Here is a 15,132-nt window from a genome sequence, read left to right as displayed (position 1 = left end):
ATGGGACAAATAGGTGTATCTTAGATGACTGCTCGCAAGCTTTTAAGACCCCAGACACTACTCACCAAAGTGGGTTGTAGCACATTTTCTTTATAAACTATGTTATGCCAATAGACCTAGACAACCCCTGAAACTATGGTCCCCAGACCCCAGCCCCAGCTACTCTGTCCCTCAAAGTGTTTGGATGTGTCTAGGAAACTTCTTTGCTTTTGCTTTGGTCCTGTTGTGCTGACTTCCCCTGTATTGTGTGTTGTCCTCCCCTTCACTGAAGTTGACCCTTGTCTACTATTTAGTTAGTGATTTCCCTTCTCTACCTCCCCACCCTCATAATCATCAAAGAATTTTTTTTTCTGTGTTTAAATCTTTTCTTGAGTTTTCATAATAGTGGTCTCTTACAAAATTTGTCCTTTTGTGATTGATTTGTTTCACTCAGCATAATGCCCTCCAGATTCACCCATATCCTGAGGTGTTTCACAGATTCATCACTGTTCTTTGTCGTTACATAGTATCTCATTGTGTTATGTACCATAATTTGTTTATCCATTCATCTGCTGATGGGCATTTAGGTTGTTTCCATCTTTTTGCTATTGTGAATCGTGCTGCAAGGAACATGAGTGTGCATATGTCTATTCACATGACGGCTCTTACTTCCCTAGGAATGGAATTGCTGGATCATATGGTGTTTCTATTTCTAGCTTTTTAAGGAAGCACCATATTGTTTTCCAAAGTGCTTGTACCATTTTATATTCCCACCAGCAGTGCATAGGAGTTCCAATCTCCCCACAACCTCTCCAACATTTTTTTTTATTAGTGCCAATAATGTTGGGTGAGATGGTGTCTAATTGTAGTTTTGATTTGCATTTCTCTAATGGCTAATGCTCATGAGCATTTCTTCCTGTGTCTGTTAGCCCCCTGAGTGTCTTCTATGGTGAAGTGTCTGTTCATATCCTTTGCCCACTTTTTAATTGTATTATTTTTCTTTTTGTTGTTGAGATGCAGTATCTTGTAGATTTCAGAGGTTAGACCCTTATCAGATACATTATAGCCAAAAATTTTTCTCCCAGTCCGTAGCTTCTGTTTTTACCCTTTTGGTGAAGTCTTTGGATGAGCATAAGTGTTTGATTTTTAGGAGCCTCCAGTTATCTAGTTTCTCTTCTGGTGTTCGTGCATTGTTAGTTATGGTTTGTATAGTATTTATGCCATGTATTAGGGCCCGTAGCATTGTCCCTATTTTTTCTTCCATGATCTTTATCGTTTTAGATTTTATATTTAGGTCTTTGATCCATTTTCAGTTAGTTTTTGTGCATGGTGTGAGGTATGGGTCTTGTTTCACTTTTTTAGAGATGGCTATCCAGTTTTGTTTTGTTTTTTATCCAGTTATGCCAACACCGTTTGTTAAAGAGACTGTCTTTTCCCCATTTAATGGAGTTTGGAACTTTGTCAAATATCAGCTGCTCACAGGTGGATGGATTTACATCTGGGTTCTCAATTCTGTTCCATTGGTCTATGTGTCTGTTGTTGTACCAGTACCTTGCTGTTTTGACTACCATGACAGTATAATAGATTCTAAAAGCAGTTAATGTGAGGCCTCCCACTTTGTTCTTCTTCAGTTATGCTTTACTTATATGGGGCCTCTTCCCTTTCCATATAAAGTTGGTGCTTTGTTTCTCTGTCTCATTAAAAAATGCCATTGGAATTTGGATCAAGATTGCATTGTATCTGTAGATTGCTTTGGGAAGAATTGACGTTTTCACAATGTTGAGCGTTCCTATCCATGAGTATGGTATGTTTTTCCACTGATATGTCTCTTTTGGTTTCTTGCCATAGTGTTTTATAGTTTTGTTTGTCTAGGTCTTTTATGTCCTGGTTTTATTCCTAAGCACTTTATCTTCTTGGGGGCTATTGTGAAAGGTATTGATTTGGTAATTTCCTTTTCAAAGTTCTCTTTGTTGGTGTAGAGGAATCCTACCTATTTTTGTATGTTAATCTTGTATCCTGCAACTTTGCTGAAATCTATTAGTTCCAGGAGCTTTCTTGTGGATTCTTTGGGGTTTTCTGTATATAAGATCCTATCATCTGCAAATAGGGATCCTTTTACTTCTTTCTTATCAATCTGGATGCCCCTTATTTCTTCTTCTTGCCTTATTGCTCTGGCTAGGACCTCCAGCACAGTGTTGAATAAGAGTGGTGAGAAATGGCATCCTTGTCTAGTTTCTCTTCTCAAGGTGAATGTTTTCCATCACTCTAAGAGATAAAATCTTTTGAAAAGGGCTGTCTTTCAAAACAGAACTGCAGGTGCAATCAACGTGTCATTTAATTTACAAATATTTGAGGTACACACTTTTGTTTTTCCTGAATATAAAGCAAAGTGTCCTTGCATGAACCATTTTGAATCATTGGCTTCCTGCTCATCTGCATTAGGTTAGATGTTTGAAAGTTTAGGTTGCAGGGAAGAGATCCATGATGGATAAGCTGAGTTTCAGAACACTCTTCAAGTCTACATGCCATGCCAAAGAAAACAGCCTGTACACAGCCCTGTTGTAGACAAAGCCTGGTTTTACTACTCATTATGAGTTAATATCTGACCCAAAACCATTAGACGCATAGGCTTACCCTGACATGACATGGCTTGGCCCAGGAAGATGAGGAAACCAATCAAATTTCCTTATTTATTTGCATTCAAACAACGATTATAATACCCAAACCAAAACCAAACCCATTGCCATCGAGTTGATTCCAACTCATAATGACCCTACAGTACAGGGCAGAACTGCCCCAGAGGGTTTCCAAGGAGTGCCTGGTGGATTTGAACTGACCTTTTGGTTAGCAGCCCTAGCTCTTAACCACTATGCCACCAGGGTACCCAATTATAATAAGTTAGATTTAATTGATTTATCAACTAATTTAATGATTGTACATCTAGAGTGCTCTGACAAATTGCACATGTGAAAGCACTTTGGGAAAATAAAGCTTAGAAAGTTGCACAAATGGAAGAAATTTTTATCGCAGCAAATGCCAGTTATAAACCTTTTTAGCTGCAGGTCAGTTATGGTGAACAATAATAACCAGACAAAATACTTTTGGCTTGTTGTAATAGGTGAAGTGAGCCATTATAAATTCTGAAATACTAAAGTAACATAATTAAATGAATGATTTAGGAAGATCGGTAGGACAGTGGTGTGCAGGATGGCTAGAGAACAAGAAGGTCAGTGGCTGCGGGGAAGGAAGGTTACATAGCTAGAAAGCTATTGCAATGAGGTACAGGACTGGGGTAGGAACTCATTGTTGTTAGTTGCCTGTTGGGTTGATACTAATCCATGGTAATTAGATGCGCAGAGTAGAACTGCTCCATAGGGTTTTCAAAGCTGTGATCTTTCAGAAGCAGATCTGCCAGGCTTGTCATCCAAGACATGGCTGAGTGGGTTCAAATCTCCAACCTCTTAGCTGGTAGCCAAGTGCTTAACTGTTTGCACCTCTCAGGGACTCCAGAAACAATAGCAGAGATAAACTTTTCTTTTTTTCTTTTAATTAATATATATTTCGTTAAATTTTTGAAAAATGCAGAAATAGGAAAATAAATCAACAATTATCCCAATACCCAGAGATAATCACTGTAAATATATTACTTTTTTTTTTTTTTACAAGAAATGCGTTTTGCTCGTGTCCAACAAAATAAACCACATAGGACAAACACAATTTGAAAAAGGAAAACACTGATGAGACTTGGTAACCATCTAGATATGAACTGAAGCGACATTATCAAAACCGGTGCCAGGCAGTCCACCAAGCCTAGGAGCGTGGCCTGTATTCCGTGCTCCATCCTGACAAAGTGAGGAGTCCTGTCTCTATGGTCGCTGCCGAACTCTATGGTCTGAGGACGCGGCTGTGACCCCGGAAGCGATCCTGGGGAAGCGGGCGGCAAAATGGCGGCGCGAGCGGCTGTCGGTGCAGTGTGCCGGCGCCTTTGGCAGGTAATGGGCGTTTTGGTGGGTGCCGGGCGGGCCGACAGGGACAGTTGCCCCTAAGTCTTTCTGTCACCCAGAGTTGTGCCCGCAGAAGCCTTTCCCAATATTTATTCCGCACCTGAACCCGGTGTTTACAAGGAATATGGCGAGAAAGGAGCTGATTTTATCTCCTGTTTTCTCATGAGATTAAACATATGTTAGTAGTCAAGGCAAACACAGGAAGAAGAATCTTAGAATCTTAAGAGCTGGTAAAGATCTTGAACATCATATCTTCCAGTACCCCAGCCCTTTGAGATTTGCAAAACAAACAAGCGCAGAGAGGACAGAAAGCTTGCCCCGCGAAAATTAAGGGCTGAGCTGGCACGCGATTTCAGACACTTCCCCTGGAACTAAACTGAGATATGCTCCTGATACCCGGGCGTCTGAGATTTAGACAAGAGTCGATAAAGCCAGAGGGGTGGTGTGGCTGTCTCCTGATGGTGGTTCTTCGGAGGAGAAGCAAAAACTTCTGAAGCAGTGGTTCTCAAGTTTTTTGGCCTTAGGACCCCGTCACACTCTAAAAAATGATAGAGAACATCAAAGAGTTTTTTTTGGGGGGGGGGGCTACCGGTACTTATCTTACGAGAAATAAAACTGAGAATCTTAAAAAATACTTTTTCGCTTAAAAGTAACACTAATATATCCATTACATGTTAACAACATGTTTTATGAAAAGTAACTATTGTTTCCTAAACAAAAACACGTTTAGTGAGAAGAATGACGTTTTACATTTTTGCAAGCGTCTTTAATAGGAAGACAACTGGATTCTCTCTGTTTCTGCATTCAGTCTGTTGCTATATCACAGTCACGTAGCCTCTGGAAAACTTCACTGTATACTCGTGAGAGCATGAGAGTGGATAGTGATATTATGAAAATAGTTTTTCGCTGCCCCGTACCTCCTGAAAGGAGACCCTGGTGTTGTAGTGGTTAAGTGCTAGAGCTGCTAACCAACAGGTCGGCAGTTAAATCCACCAGGCCCTCCTTGGAAACTCTTTCCGGCAGTTCTCTGTCTTCTAGGGTCGCTTTGAGTTGGAATCTACTCCACGGCAACGTTTTTTTTTTTTAACCTCCTAAAAGTGTCTGAGTGAAGCCCCGGAGGTTCTTAGACCCCACTTAAGAACAGCTTTTCTTAAGAAAAGGCAGATGGTGTTAGGGGTTGAAGTTTTTGAATGAAAACAGACTGACCCAGGCAGCCTTCCCCTACCTCCCCCACCTCACACACACACACAAGTCCACCCCTGAAAGAAAGGAAAGAGAAGGAGAGAAAAACTTTAAGAACTTCTTAACATAATGTCACTGAATTGTACATGTGAAGAATACTGAAATGGCAATTTTTAGTTACATATATATTTACCACAATAAAAAGCCTTATTTAATTTAAGGTTGATTTGTGGGTGTAACAGCACTTTGGGGCTCCAACTTTGAGAAGCAGAGGCGTCCACTGGGGGATCGTGATTGGGAAGTGGTCATTTTGCAGAACTGGATTGTGGGGTCATGGCATAAATGTGGGGAAGGAATTTTCTGTGTGATGATGTGAAGAATGACATATGCCTCTTCCTACCTTGTACTGTGTCCGATTTCCTTGCTTTCGGTTTTTTTCCCTGTGATCCAACGGAGAATATGGAAAGCTTTGATTTGCCTCCATCTTGAGTAAAGAGAGGAAGGACAATAAAACTAAGAATAGGCTGGGGACAGAACTTCTTTTTATACTTTTTAATATATTTAGGTAATCATCAGGTGTTTTAATTAAACTTCCTTGTGCTAAAATATTAATCCAAAGTATGTTAAAGGATGCTATTGTGCTTCTGAAGGAGCCCGGTGGTTCAGTGGTTAGGTACTGCGCTACTAACCCAAAGGTCAGTGGTTCGAACCCACCACTGGCTCTGCAGGAGAAAAGACCTGGAGATCTGCTCCCATAAGAGATTTCAGCCTAGGAGACCCTATGGGACAGTTGAACTCTGTCATATAGGGTCACTTTGAGTCAGAGTGCACTCAGTACTCTGACTGGACGGCACACAACAACAGCATTGTGCTTCCACTTTCTCGGGTTCCACTTTTTAATCTCAGGAAAGCTTAAAGGAAAAGCAGGTAGATGATAAACTATTATGTGTAGTACTGTAAGGTATGAGTCGGAAATGACTCCTTGGCACTGAGTTTTTTATAAGCTTCTAAAATGGGGCAGTTCTACTCTGTCCTACAGGGTCGCTATGAGTCAGAATCCACTCCACGACACTGGGTTGGGTTTTTCTAAACTAGAAGTTTTGTACCACCAGGAGGCGCCAACAATAAAGAATTTAGAAACACTGGATTGTTGCAGCTTGTGGCACAGTAGATGATAATAAATGTAAAAGCTCCAGTGTGTACTTTAATGTGTTTATAAATGAGTTATCCTAGTCAAGCCAAGAATTACATATGCTGGGAAAGGTCTATGAAAGCTTCAAAAATGGATACTTTAGAATTCTTATTCCAATTCTTAATAAATTAGATTACACAGACACTTAATAGTTTTCTTCGATCAAAAATATTCCATCAAAATAAGTATTATATTGAAGTATGTTGATTATGTAAAAAAAGATGGGAAACATGAAATCACCTGTGATGTTATTTATTTTATTCCTTGATGTCCACATGTTTAATTCATAGCTGTTCTTTTGATGTGAAAATTGCTTTTTTTTTTTAAAGTTCTTGCTCCTGAGCTTTACAACATATGGGTTCTTTAATATTTTGAGGGTGCTGTTTGATTATCAACCCTATTGTTGTCCTCATTTTTTTAAATGAAATTTAATATGGCCATTTTAGTTGGACTGATACCTTCATCTGAGATAATTAGGTATCGCTTCATTTGAAGCATTATGTATCTTTTTATTTTTAGTGGGAACTGAATGGTTTGTGGATTGACTCTAATTCTAACACATGTTCCCCCACCACCCCTTTTTTTTTTTTAAGGGTTCAGGGACTTTTTCTGTGAACAATTCCAAGAGCAGTACAGCCAGGAATGGTGGCTTCCTTCTGTAAGTACACAATTGGATATGCTAAACTGAACAATATAATGGGCTCTTGTGCTGTTTTACTTAGCTTTTGTTTTGTTTTTCCTCCTGCATGTAGCAGTACCAATATGAAGTGGATACAGTTTTCAAACCTATACATTGATATTCCCAAGGATTTGACCAAGCCTACGGTATGTACTCCCTATTTCTTGGTTTATGGAGTTATATCAGCAATAAATTTTCCTCATTGTTTCATTTGAGATTGTTTCCCAAACAGTTCAGGAAAAAAAGTTTTTTTTTCTGGAATACTGGCAAATCCACAGTGTGCCTGAGTAAAGTATTCTTTCATGTCCCTGGGTGCTCATGTTATCTTTCAGAGTTTCAAGATAAGTTCTAAAGGAATAAATTATTTACCCCAAATAACCATGGGAATGAACAGTCTCTTGCTCTTAGCTCAGCATAATGGGAAGAGTGTTTTGATTTGCCGTAACTAATGATGCAGAATACTTGATTTTATGTGATGTTCTATGTTACGGAAAAGTTTCTTGTAACCTTCAAGTCTTTGTTTTTATTTTAAGACATGGGGCCTGGACATGGACAGTGCTTTATTTTAATAGTAAAAAAAAGAGCTTTAGCACAGATGGAAGTCCAGATACAGCTCTGTAACCTTGACTGCTTTGGGGAAAAGCTGTGATTCCATCAACCAAGTTTTTGTGTTTAAAATTTTAAAGTTAAATTTAAAATTTTAAAATAAAAATGCACTTAATTTTTTTTAACAGTATGGACTTGTATTTTATATAATGTACTGATGTTTCGTTTTTTTCACTTAATAGATATTGAATGTATTTCTGTGACAGTTCATATAATCCAGGGACTCCAACTCAGTTGCCTGCAGGGGCCAGGCTTGTAAGGAAAGGGGCCAGAAGGGCACAGTGGCGGCTGCTCCTTAACTCTGGCCACTTGTTGCCATGTGGGAAATCAAACCTAGTGATGCCAGGTCTTCTATATTTCCAAGTAAAACTGAACATCTAAATTTTTATGTGAAATCTCCTGATTTTTAATATTTGTAAAAAATGCGGAATTTCTTTAAAACAGTAGAGGGGACAAATAAAACATATCTTGGGGCCGTTTCCCTTCTCCTCTGTGCTGCAGCTTGTGACATAAACGTTATCAGTATATTGTCTTCCAAGAATTCTATTTTGGGTAGTTGGAAGTGGATGAAGAAGCCCTGGTAGCACAGTGGTAAAAGCACTGGCTACTAACTGAAAAGTCGGTGGTTCAAACCTACCGATTGCTCTGTGGGAGAAAGATCTGCGGTCTGCTCCTGTGAAAGATTACACAGCCTTGGAAACCTTATAGGGCAGTTCTCCTGTGTTCTACAGGGTCACTGTGAGCTGGGATTGACTGGACTGCAGTGGGTTTGGTTTTGGTTTTTTGGGAGTGGATGGCTAGCTTCCTGGTTAGTAAGTAAATCTCTTTCCGGGATGAAATGACTTAACCCTGAATCATTGGATTAGAAATACTGTTTAAATTACTGGCTTAATGGATGAATAGAGTGAAGTAATTCATCTCCTGGAAGAAAGTCAGAAATGTCGAGCCCATTATTTCTAAGGTCGTTCATTAGGAATTAGGTAGAAGAGGTAGAAGTAATGTGTACCGTCAGTGTCATCGCATTTTAATTACAAATGAACAAATCGTATATTAGGACAGGCAAACCACATGTGAATAAAACCTAGTAAAACAGAATATGAAGAGCAATAGCTTGCCTTTGTAAAATAATGTTGTATAATGCATAAACACTTAAACCTATGTTTTCATATTTGTTTCTTATAGAAATGCTGTGAACTCTAGCATAGGTGTTATTATCCTGTTTTATATATGAGGAAACTAAAGTGCAGTGAGATGCAATGGCTTGCCCATCGTCACTCATGTAGAAGTGGCAGAGTTTAGTTTTGAATCCAGGTCTTCCGACCAGGCTATTTTGTTAATAGACCCCAGAATCTTCCCCGTTGTGTATTTGGAGCTCAATAACTTTTAAGTTGGACAGTTCCATTAGTGATTGTGTAGGTTGCCTTGAAAGTCATTTTGATTCACATGGTATCTTAACAGATTCTGAAGATCATTGTGCAGGTCTGAATGTAATAATATCAAAATACTTAAGCTAACAGTGTTAAGGTGTTACTCAGCATTTTTCTCCCCCTTGCTTAATAAACTCTTAGGTTGTTCAATTGAAGATAGCATATTAAATTTACTAGTGATAAATATTAGATTGAAACTTATCTTTGATTTTAAAATTGTAGATAACGATTTCTGATGAACCAGACACGTTATATAAGCGCCTGTCAGTTTTAGTAAAAGGCCACGATAAGGCTGTATTGGACAGCTACGAATATTTTGCTGTGCTTGCTGCTAAAGAACTTGGTGTCTCTATTAAAGTGTGAGTATAACCTTTCCTAATCCGACCTGTTAGCTGCTGTGATGAAGTCACCCAGGAAAACGGTGCTGATCCCCCGTAGGTCTGAGCTCTTAAAATGGAATAGAAACTCGTAATGGATAGTGTGTAGGTTTGTCGTGTATTATCCTTAGCAGGATTAACCTTATCTACTAGAATTTTTACTGGAATGAGTGAACCAGAAAAATGAAGGCAGTCATTTCTCTAGGGGTTGCACAGAAAGGAGAAGCCCTCGTGTCTAGGATCTCCATGGGGTGGGGAGGGGAGGTAGATTAGGTGAACAAACAATCTTTTAGGCCTTTTGGATTTGATGATCTTTTGTTTCGAATCTGCCCTGAGACTCGCCACCCACGTAGTAATTCTCTGTGTGAGCAGGCGGGCTTCATGTGGTCTTGCAGGGTCAAGCAGAAGTGCCTCCTTTGTCTTGTCTTTTGTTCCTTGTGGTGCTGAACAAGACCCATTTGGGGTTTTGCCAGCTTTGCTTTCTAGCAAAAACAGAAGGAACTTACACATTTTCCAAAATGCTGACTGGTTTTGTGATTATCGACGCATCTGTAGATTTTCTGAAAACAAAACACTTACAGCTTACATTGCACTGTGCCTAACACACTGATGCTGTTCTTAATAATTCATGTATTTGGTCACTAGGATCTTAGAGAGTATAAAGGTGCAGGCATGCGTATGTGTGTGTGTGTGCGTGCACGCATTTGCATGCCAGTGCTCCTATTTGAATCTGTGGAAGAATGTTCTCTTGCTGTCTGCGGTGTTTATTTTGGTCTGAGCCTTATGACAGCAGTTGTTGTTACAGATGACAATCTTGGCAAATAGAAGTCTGTAAATGGTAGTTAATGCCTGTCATTGGGTGTCAGCCTGACCAACAAAATTGTAAAATTATGCTTTGATATCAGTGACTCAAGTTTTAACATCAGTTAGCTTAAGTATATTATTTTGCCCATTAATTTTCAGACACGAACCTCCAAGGAAAATAGAGCGATTTACTCTTCTCAAATCTGTGCATATTTTCAAGAAGCACAGAGTTCAGTATGAAATGAGAACACTTTACAGGTGTTTAGAGGTGAGTTTGTTTCAGACATGAAACACAGTTTTAGTTAAATTCCCAAAACTTTACACTAGCATATCGTAACTTTAACATTGACGAGGTTGACTTCCTTTCAGTCAGCCCGTGCCTATTAATTGTAGGAAAGGGACATGTCTTTTTTGTTCTTATGGAAGTGGCATGGTAGGAAAGTCAGACTCAAAGAAAGCCATCCTTTAGGGTAGCACACACTTTAACACAGTAACGCAAAGCATTACTAGTAGGCTCATGTATATACAGCATGATAGTGTTGGAATAATTTTGCTTATAGTTCAAAAATTGGAATTGTTTCCACATAGTTCTAATAATTCTTTTCACATGCTAACTGGATTTGCCATGTTAACTGTGGGCATCATTGTGGTTTTTCATTCACCCATTCATCCCCTAGGATCAGCATAATCTCATGGTTAAGGAGAACACGGCTTCTGGAGTCAGACTGCTAACACCCAAGCCCGGGTACTTATTAGCTGTGTGACCTTGCCTCAATTCCATCATCTATAAATGGGACTAAGTGGTACCGATACCATTAGACTAGTGTAAGGATTAAATGAGATATTTATCGAAAGCACTTAGAATACTTCCATCACGTAGTAAACATTATTAAAACAAGCATTTCTGTGTCCTTCATATGGGACGTGCTCCATTAGGCTTTGAGAGTGCATATATAATTAAGACATAGTCCTTATTCTTAAATGAAAAAGAAGAACCCAAAACTCTATCCACTCATGTGTGACAGAAAAATATCCTCATGGAGCACACAGAAAATTTTGTTCTAAGAATATCTTATAATCTAGTCCTTTTGTTTCTTTTTGTCTGGAGTATCCTGCTCTGATGCCATGCTTGCCAGCTCTGTTGCATGGAGCACTAGCCTTAAGGCAGCTGCAGGTGGAGGGAAGGAAACTTCAGGACTGAGCTCCCCCATCCAGTTAAATTGGGAATTCTATGTAAGATTTCTTAGCAGGAGGAAAGGCTCCACTGCTTTACAAACATAAAACATACACACACTTTAAAAAACCTCTGCTTTAGGAAAACTGTTTAATGGTTCCTCAAAAAGTTAAATGTAGAATTTACCACGTGACCCAGCAGTTCCAATCCTAGGTATGTACACAAAAGAATTGAAAACAGATATTCAAACAAAAACTTGTGCCCAAATGCCCATCAGCTGATGAGTGGCTAAACAAAATGTATATCCATACAGTGAGATATTATTCGGCCATAAAAATAAATGAATTACTGATACATGCGACAACATAAATGAACCTCAGAACCATTATGCTGAGTTAAAGAATCAGACACAAAAGACCACATATTGTATGATGTCATTTGTATGAATATAATGGGCAAATTCACAGAGACAAAGCAGATTAGTAGTTTCTAGGGGCTGGGGTGAAGAGGGAATGAGGAGCAACTGCCTACTGGGTACGGGGTTTCCTTTTGGAGTGATGAAAATGTCCTAGAACTAGACAGTGAGGTTGGTTGTACAACATTGTGAATGTACTAAATGCCACTGAATTGTACACTTCAGAAAGGTTAAGTCTATGTTAGCTGAATTTTACCCTAATTAAAAAAAAAATCTGCTTTAAAAGCATAGCCTAAATCAATTTCACATTTGATATTTTAGCTAGAACATCTAACTGGAAGTACAGCAGATGTCTACTTGGAATATATTCAGCGAAACTTGCCTGAAGGGGTTGCCATGGAAGTCACAAAGGTATGACTTGAGTTTCTATGTGTTGGAGGGAAACATCTGTATTGTCCTTTTGATATGTTGCAGCTTGGTTCTGGCCCACTGAGTGAAGGGGAGGGCCTGTGGCCAGTGGGGAGGCATTATTGCCATAGTGGTTGAGGGCCTTCACTCCCTGTGCTGTGGTGTCAGCCGAGCAGAATCCTGCTACTGCCAGCTCAGGTCCTCCCAAGCCTCCTCTAAAGTCGCCCTTTCTCAAAGTAGTTGTCTAGACATGAAGACCATGTTATGTGGCAGTCCCTGGAGATCATAGAGGGCCAAATAGAGTATATGTGTGAGTGCACTTTATAAAGCACCACGTTTCCTTCTCTGTTTCAAAGCCCTGCAAAAAGGAGAGAAAAATAAAAGGAAAAGACGTCAAGAGGATTTGGGGGAACAAAATTCATAAATCCAATATGTGGCCAAAGAGTTCAGTTAAGTCCACATGATATTATAGTTTAGCTTTTTGATGTTTTTGTGTGTTCATTTTTAGACAAAATTAGAACGGTTACCAGAACACATCAAGGAGCCAATCTGGGAAACTGGACCAGCAGAAAAAGAAGACAGCAAGTCACCGAGCCTCAGCTAGGCCACTTGTGCCTGGGTTTGAAATGAGAACAGAGCTGATGTATGTGTTTAAATGAGATTGCTTGCAGCTGAGACAGTTTTGAGCCCACCTAATGCTCTGCTGAGCCCATAACCCTGATCAGTGGAGAGCAAGACGTGCAACTTTAATGATAGATTGGACTACAGTAGAATAACTGTGTTATCTGGGATTTTATACATGTCGTTACTTCAGATCTTATTTTAAGAAACGTGAGCAAACTATTTCCACTACTATAAGCCAAAAGAATCAGATTTTTATTGTATCAGTTCTTTCATCTGACAGTGAGTGTTTGATGTATTCCTCACATAAGGTTTTGTTGTTATCATTTGAGGTTTCTGGGAGGAATCTTTGGTAGTTTTGGTCAATTTACTGAGCAGTATAACTTTTCTTACCTACTTTAGTGACAAACTAGCATATGCTGATTTAGGAGTGGTGACCACCAATTTTACCGCATTTTAGCATTAAATTCTTGAAGTGAGTAGCCTTTGTGGCAGATCAGGCACATTTGTGATGTGCACTGAACTCTTCCTGTAGTCCAAGCCCTTACAGGACTGCCTGTGAAAGGGTCACTGTAATGGAATTTGAACTCTCAAGAAATGATTATTGATATCATTTCATTCATGCTGTGAGTCATTCATTCAACAAACTTTTATGTTGTGTTCTTTGCACCCGGCACTGAATGAGAAGTAATGGCTTTTGAAAATTGAGCAAGGCGCAGATAAATATATTTCCTGATTGTTTCTTCACTGATACCCATTGCCTTTGAGTCATAGCGACTCATAGCAATCGTGAAGGACTGCCCTATAGGGTTTCGAAAGAGCGACTGGTGGATTCAAACTGCCGACCCTTTGGTTGGCAGTCAGGCTCTCAACCACTGTGCCACCAGGCCTTCTCTTCACTGATAGAAGCCCTTTTCTTTTGGCTAATGGTACTCTTTTTGCTTGCAGATGTCTGTTATTCCATGAAATTAAACTGTAGTTAAAGCACTGAAAGAAGCAAGACAGAAAGGGCTGAAACAGCATATTAACCTCAAGGGAGCAATTCATTTCCTTTTTACAGCAGAATCAGGTCTGGGTCTTTTGTGGTTTCCTTCACAATTCTGGGGTAGTTAGGACTTCTCAGTTTTTCCCCCTTAAACTGGAGTGCCTGTAGTCTTCCCAGTCAACTATCAGGTATCAGTGTTTTGAATACATACTGCTTATGTATGAGATTTACATGACTGTCATTAACATTAAAAGAATAGCTGCCCTGTGCCCCATGACCTCATTCCACTAATAGCTCAGTTGTCGAGTGTCATTCGTAAAGGGCCAAAGCAGAAATCCCAAGGATAAGCCTCAGGATAAAAAACTAGTCTATGAAGCAAGAGTGGTATAATGGTAACTGTCTACCAAAGCAGCAATTCATGACACATTTTCATTTTAAAAGAAATAATAATTCTTTAAAAATGTAGACCCACACCTAAGCAGTTTTTTTTTTTTTTGGTTTTTACAGACAGTATAAATCACTGTATCATACGAGGTTGATTTCTACGTACTCTGCCCTAGTAGCTTCCATGTGTGCGCCTTCAAAGGTGTGCATTTACCTGCAGCTGTTTTTAGACTAAAAACCAGAACCTGTAAACCAGATTACTTAGCCAAGCACTTCAAATTATATATCAAAATCTTGTTTTAATACATATATCCAAATAAACTGCACAGGACAAAAATAGTAGCATTGTTGCCTTGACAAAAGTTTTAGTTGTGTTTAAAACCTCCTGCTTGATATAAGCAAAGTCATTTCTTTATTCTGATAGTCTGAGAAAGTTTTAAAGAATGAGTCTCAATAAAATGCATTTTCTGAAAATTAGAATTAATGCCCAGGTCGGGGTGGAAGGTGTTGAGAGAAGACTGGACCTGACTGTAGAAAGAACCAGAAGGCAGGTAGGAAGTGAGATTATTTTTTATTGAGGAAAAGCCCTCAGTTCATTGTTCTCATATACCTATTTGACAAAAGCTTTAAAGTCAATGTAGAAATTGTAAAAAGACTTCAAAGCAGCTTAATTTCATCCCTCAATATTAAAGGACACCTTTTAAGAAGTAATTGTCAAATTAAATGTTGTTTCAAGATACCACTGTCCTAGTTGTCATTTTTACAACAAGCCAGTATTGTTGATTTCTCTGACCTGAAGTATATTTTCATATTAAATAATTTTATAATCTTTTTAAATGCCTGTGTCTTAACAATACCATTTGTACAATTGGTATCACTATTTCTCTCCATTCGT

At 39.1% G+C, this 15,132-nt stretch overlaps 1 protein-coding gene across 2 annotated transcripts; it reads left to right on the top strand.

Moving 5' to 3' along the window:
• The first annotated feature begins 3,911 nt into the window (after positions 1-3,911).
• MRPS10 (mitochondrial ribosomal protein S10) lies at positions 3,912-14,356 on the top strand. 2 transcript variants are annotated; one of them, XM_049891965.1, is made up of 7 exons: positions 3,912-3,971; positions 6,951-7,015; positions 7,113-7,182; positions 9,292-9,428; positions 10,410-10,518; positions 12,161-12,250; positions 12,756-14,356. In XM_049891965.1, exons 1-7 carry the CDS (start codon positions 3,924-3,926, stop codon positions 12,849-12,851), a joined length of 615 nt encoding a protein of 204 aa, XP_049747922.1. In that variant the 5' UTR covers positions 3,912-3,923; the 3' UTR covers positions 12,852-14,356. The 2 variants fall into 2 exon arrangements, with proteins under 2 accessions (XP_049747922.1, XP_049747915.1); XM_049891958.1 differs by having other exon boundaries at positions 7,110-7,182.
• Positions 14,357-15,132: the final 776 nt, after the last annotated feature.

This window comes from Elephas maximus, chromosome 1, assembly GCF_024166365.1.
Source record: "Elephas maximus indicus isolate mEleMax1 chromosome 1, mEleMax1 primary haplotype, whole genome shotgun sequence".
NCBI classification, from domain to species: Eukaryota; Metazoa; Chordata; class Mammalia; order Proboscidea; family Elephantidae; genus Elephas; species Elephas maximus.
Note: the sequence above shows the minus strand (reverse complement) of the source record. Positions and strands in the feature narration are given on the sequence as shown.

Excerpts from the sequence above, each read along its gene's own strand:
- MRPS10 (XM_049891958.1), top strand. The coding sequence starts at position 3,924 with ATGGCGGCGCGAGCGGCTGTCGGTGCAGTGTGCCGGCGCCTTTGGCAG. Across the intron at positions 9,429-10,409 it reads CTTGGTGTCTCTATTAAAGT|ACACGAACCTCCAAGGAAAA; the intron begins GTGAGTATAACC and ends ATTAATTTTCAG. Across the intron at positions 10,519-12,160 it reads CACTTTACAGGTGTTTAGAG|CTAGAACATCTAACTGGAAG; the intron begins GTGAGTTTGTTT and ends TTGATATTTTAG.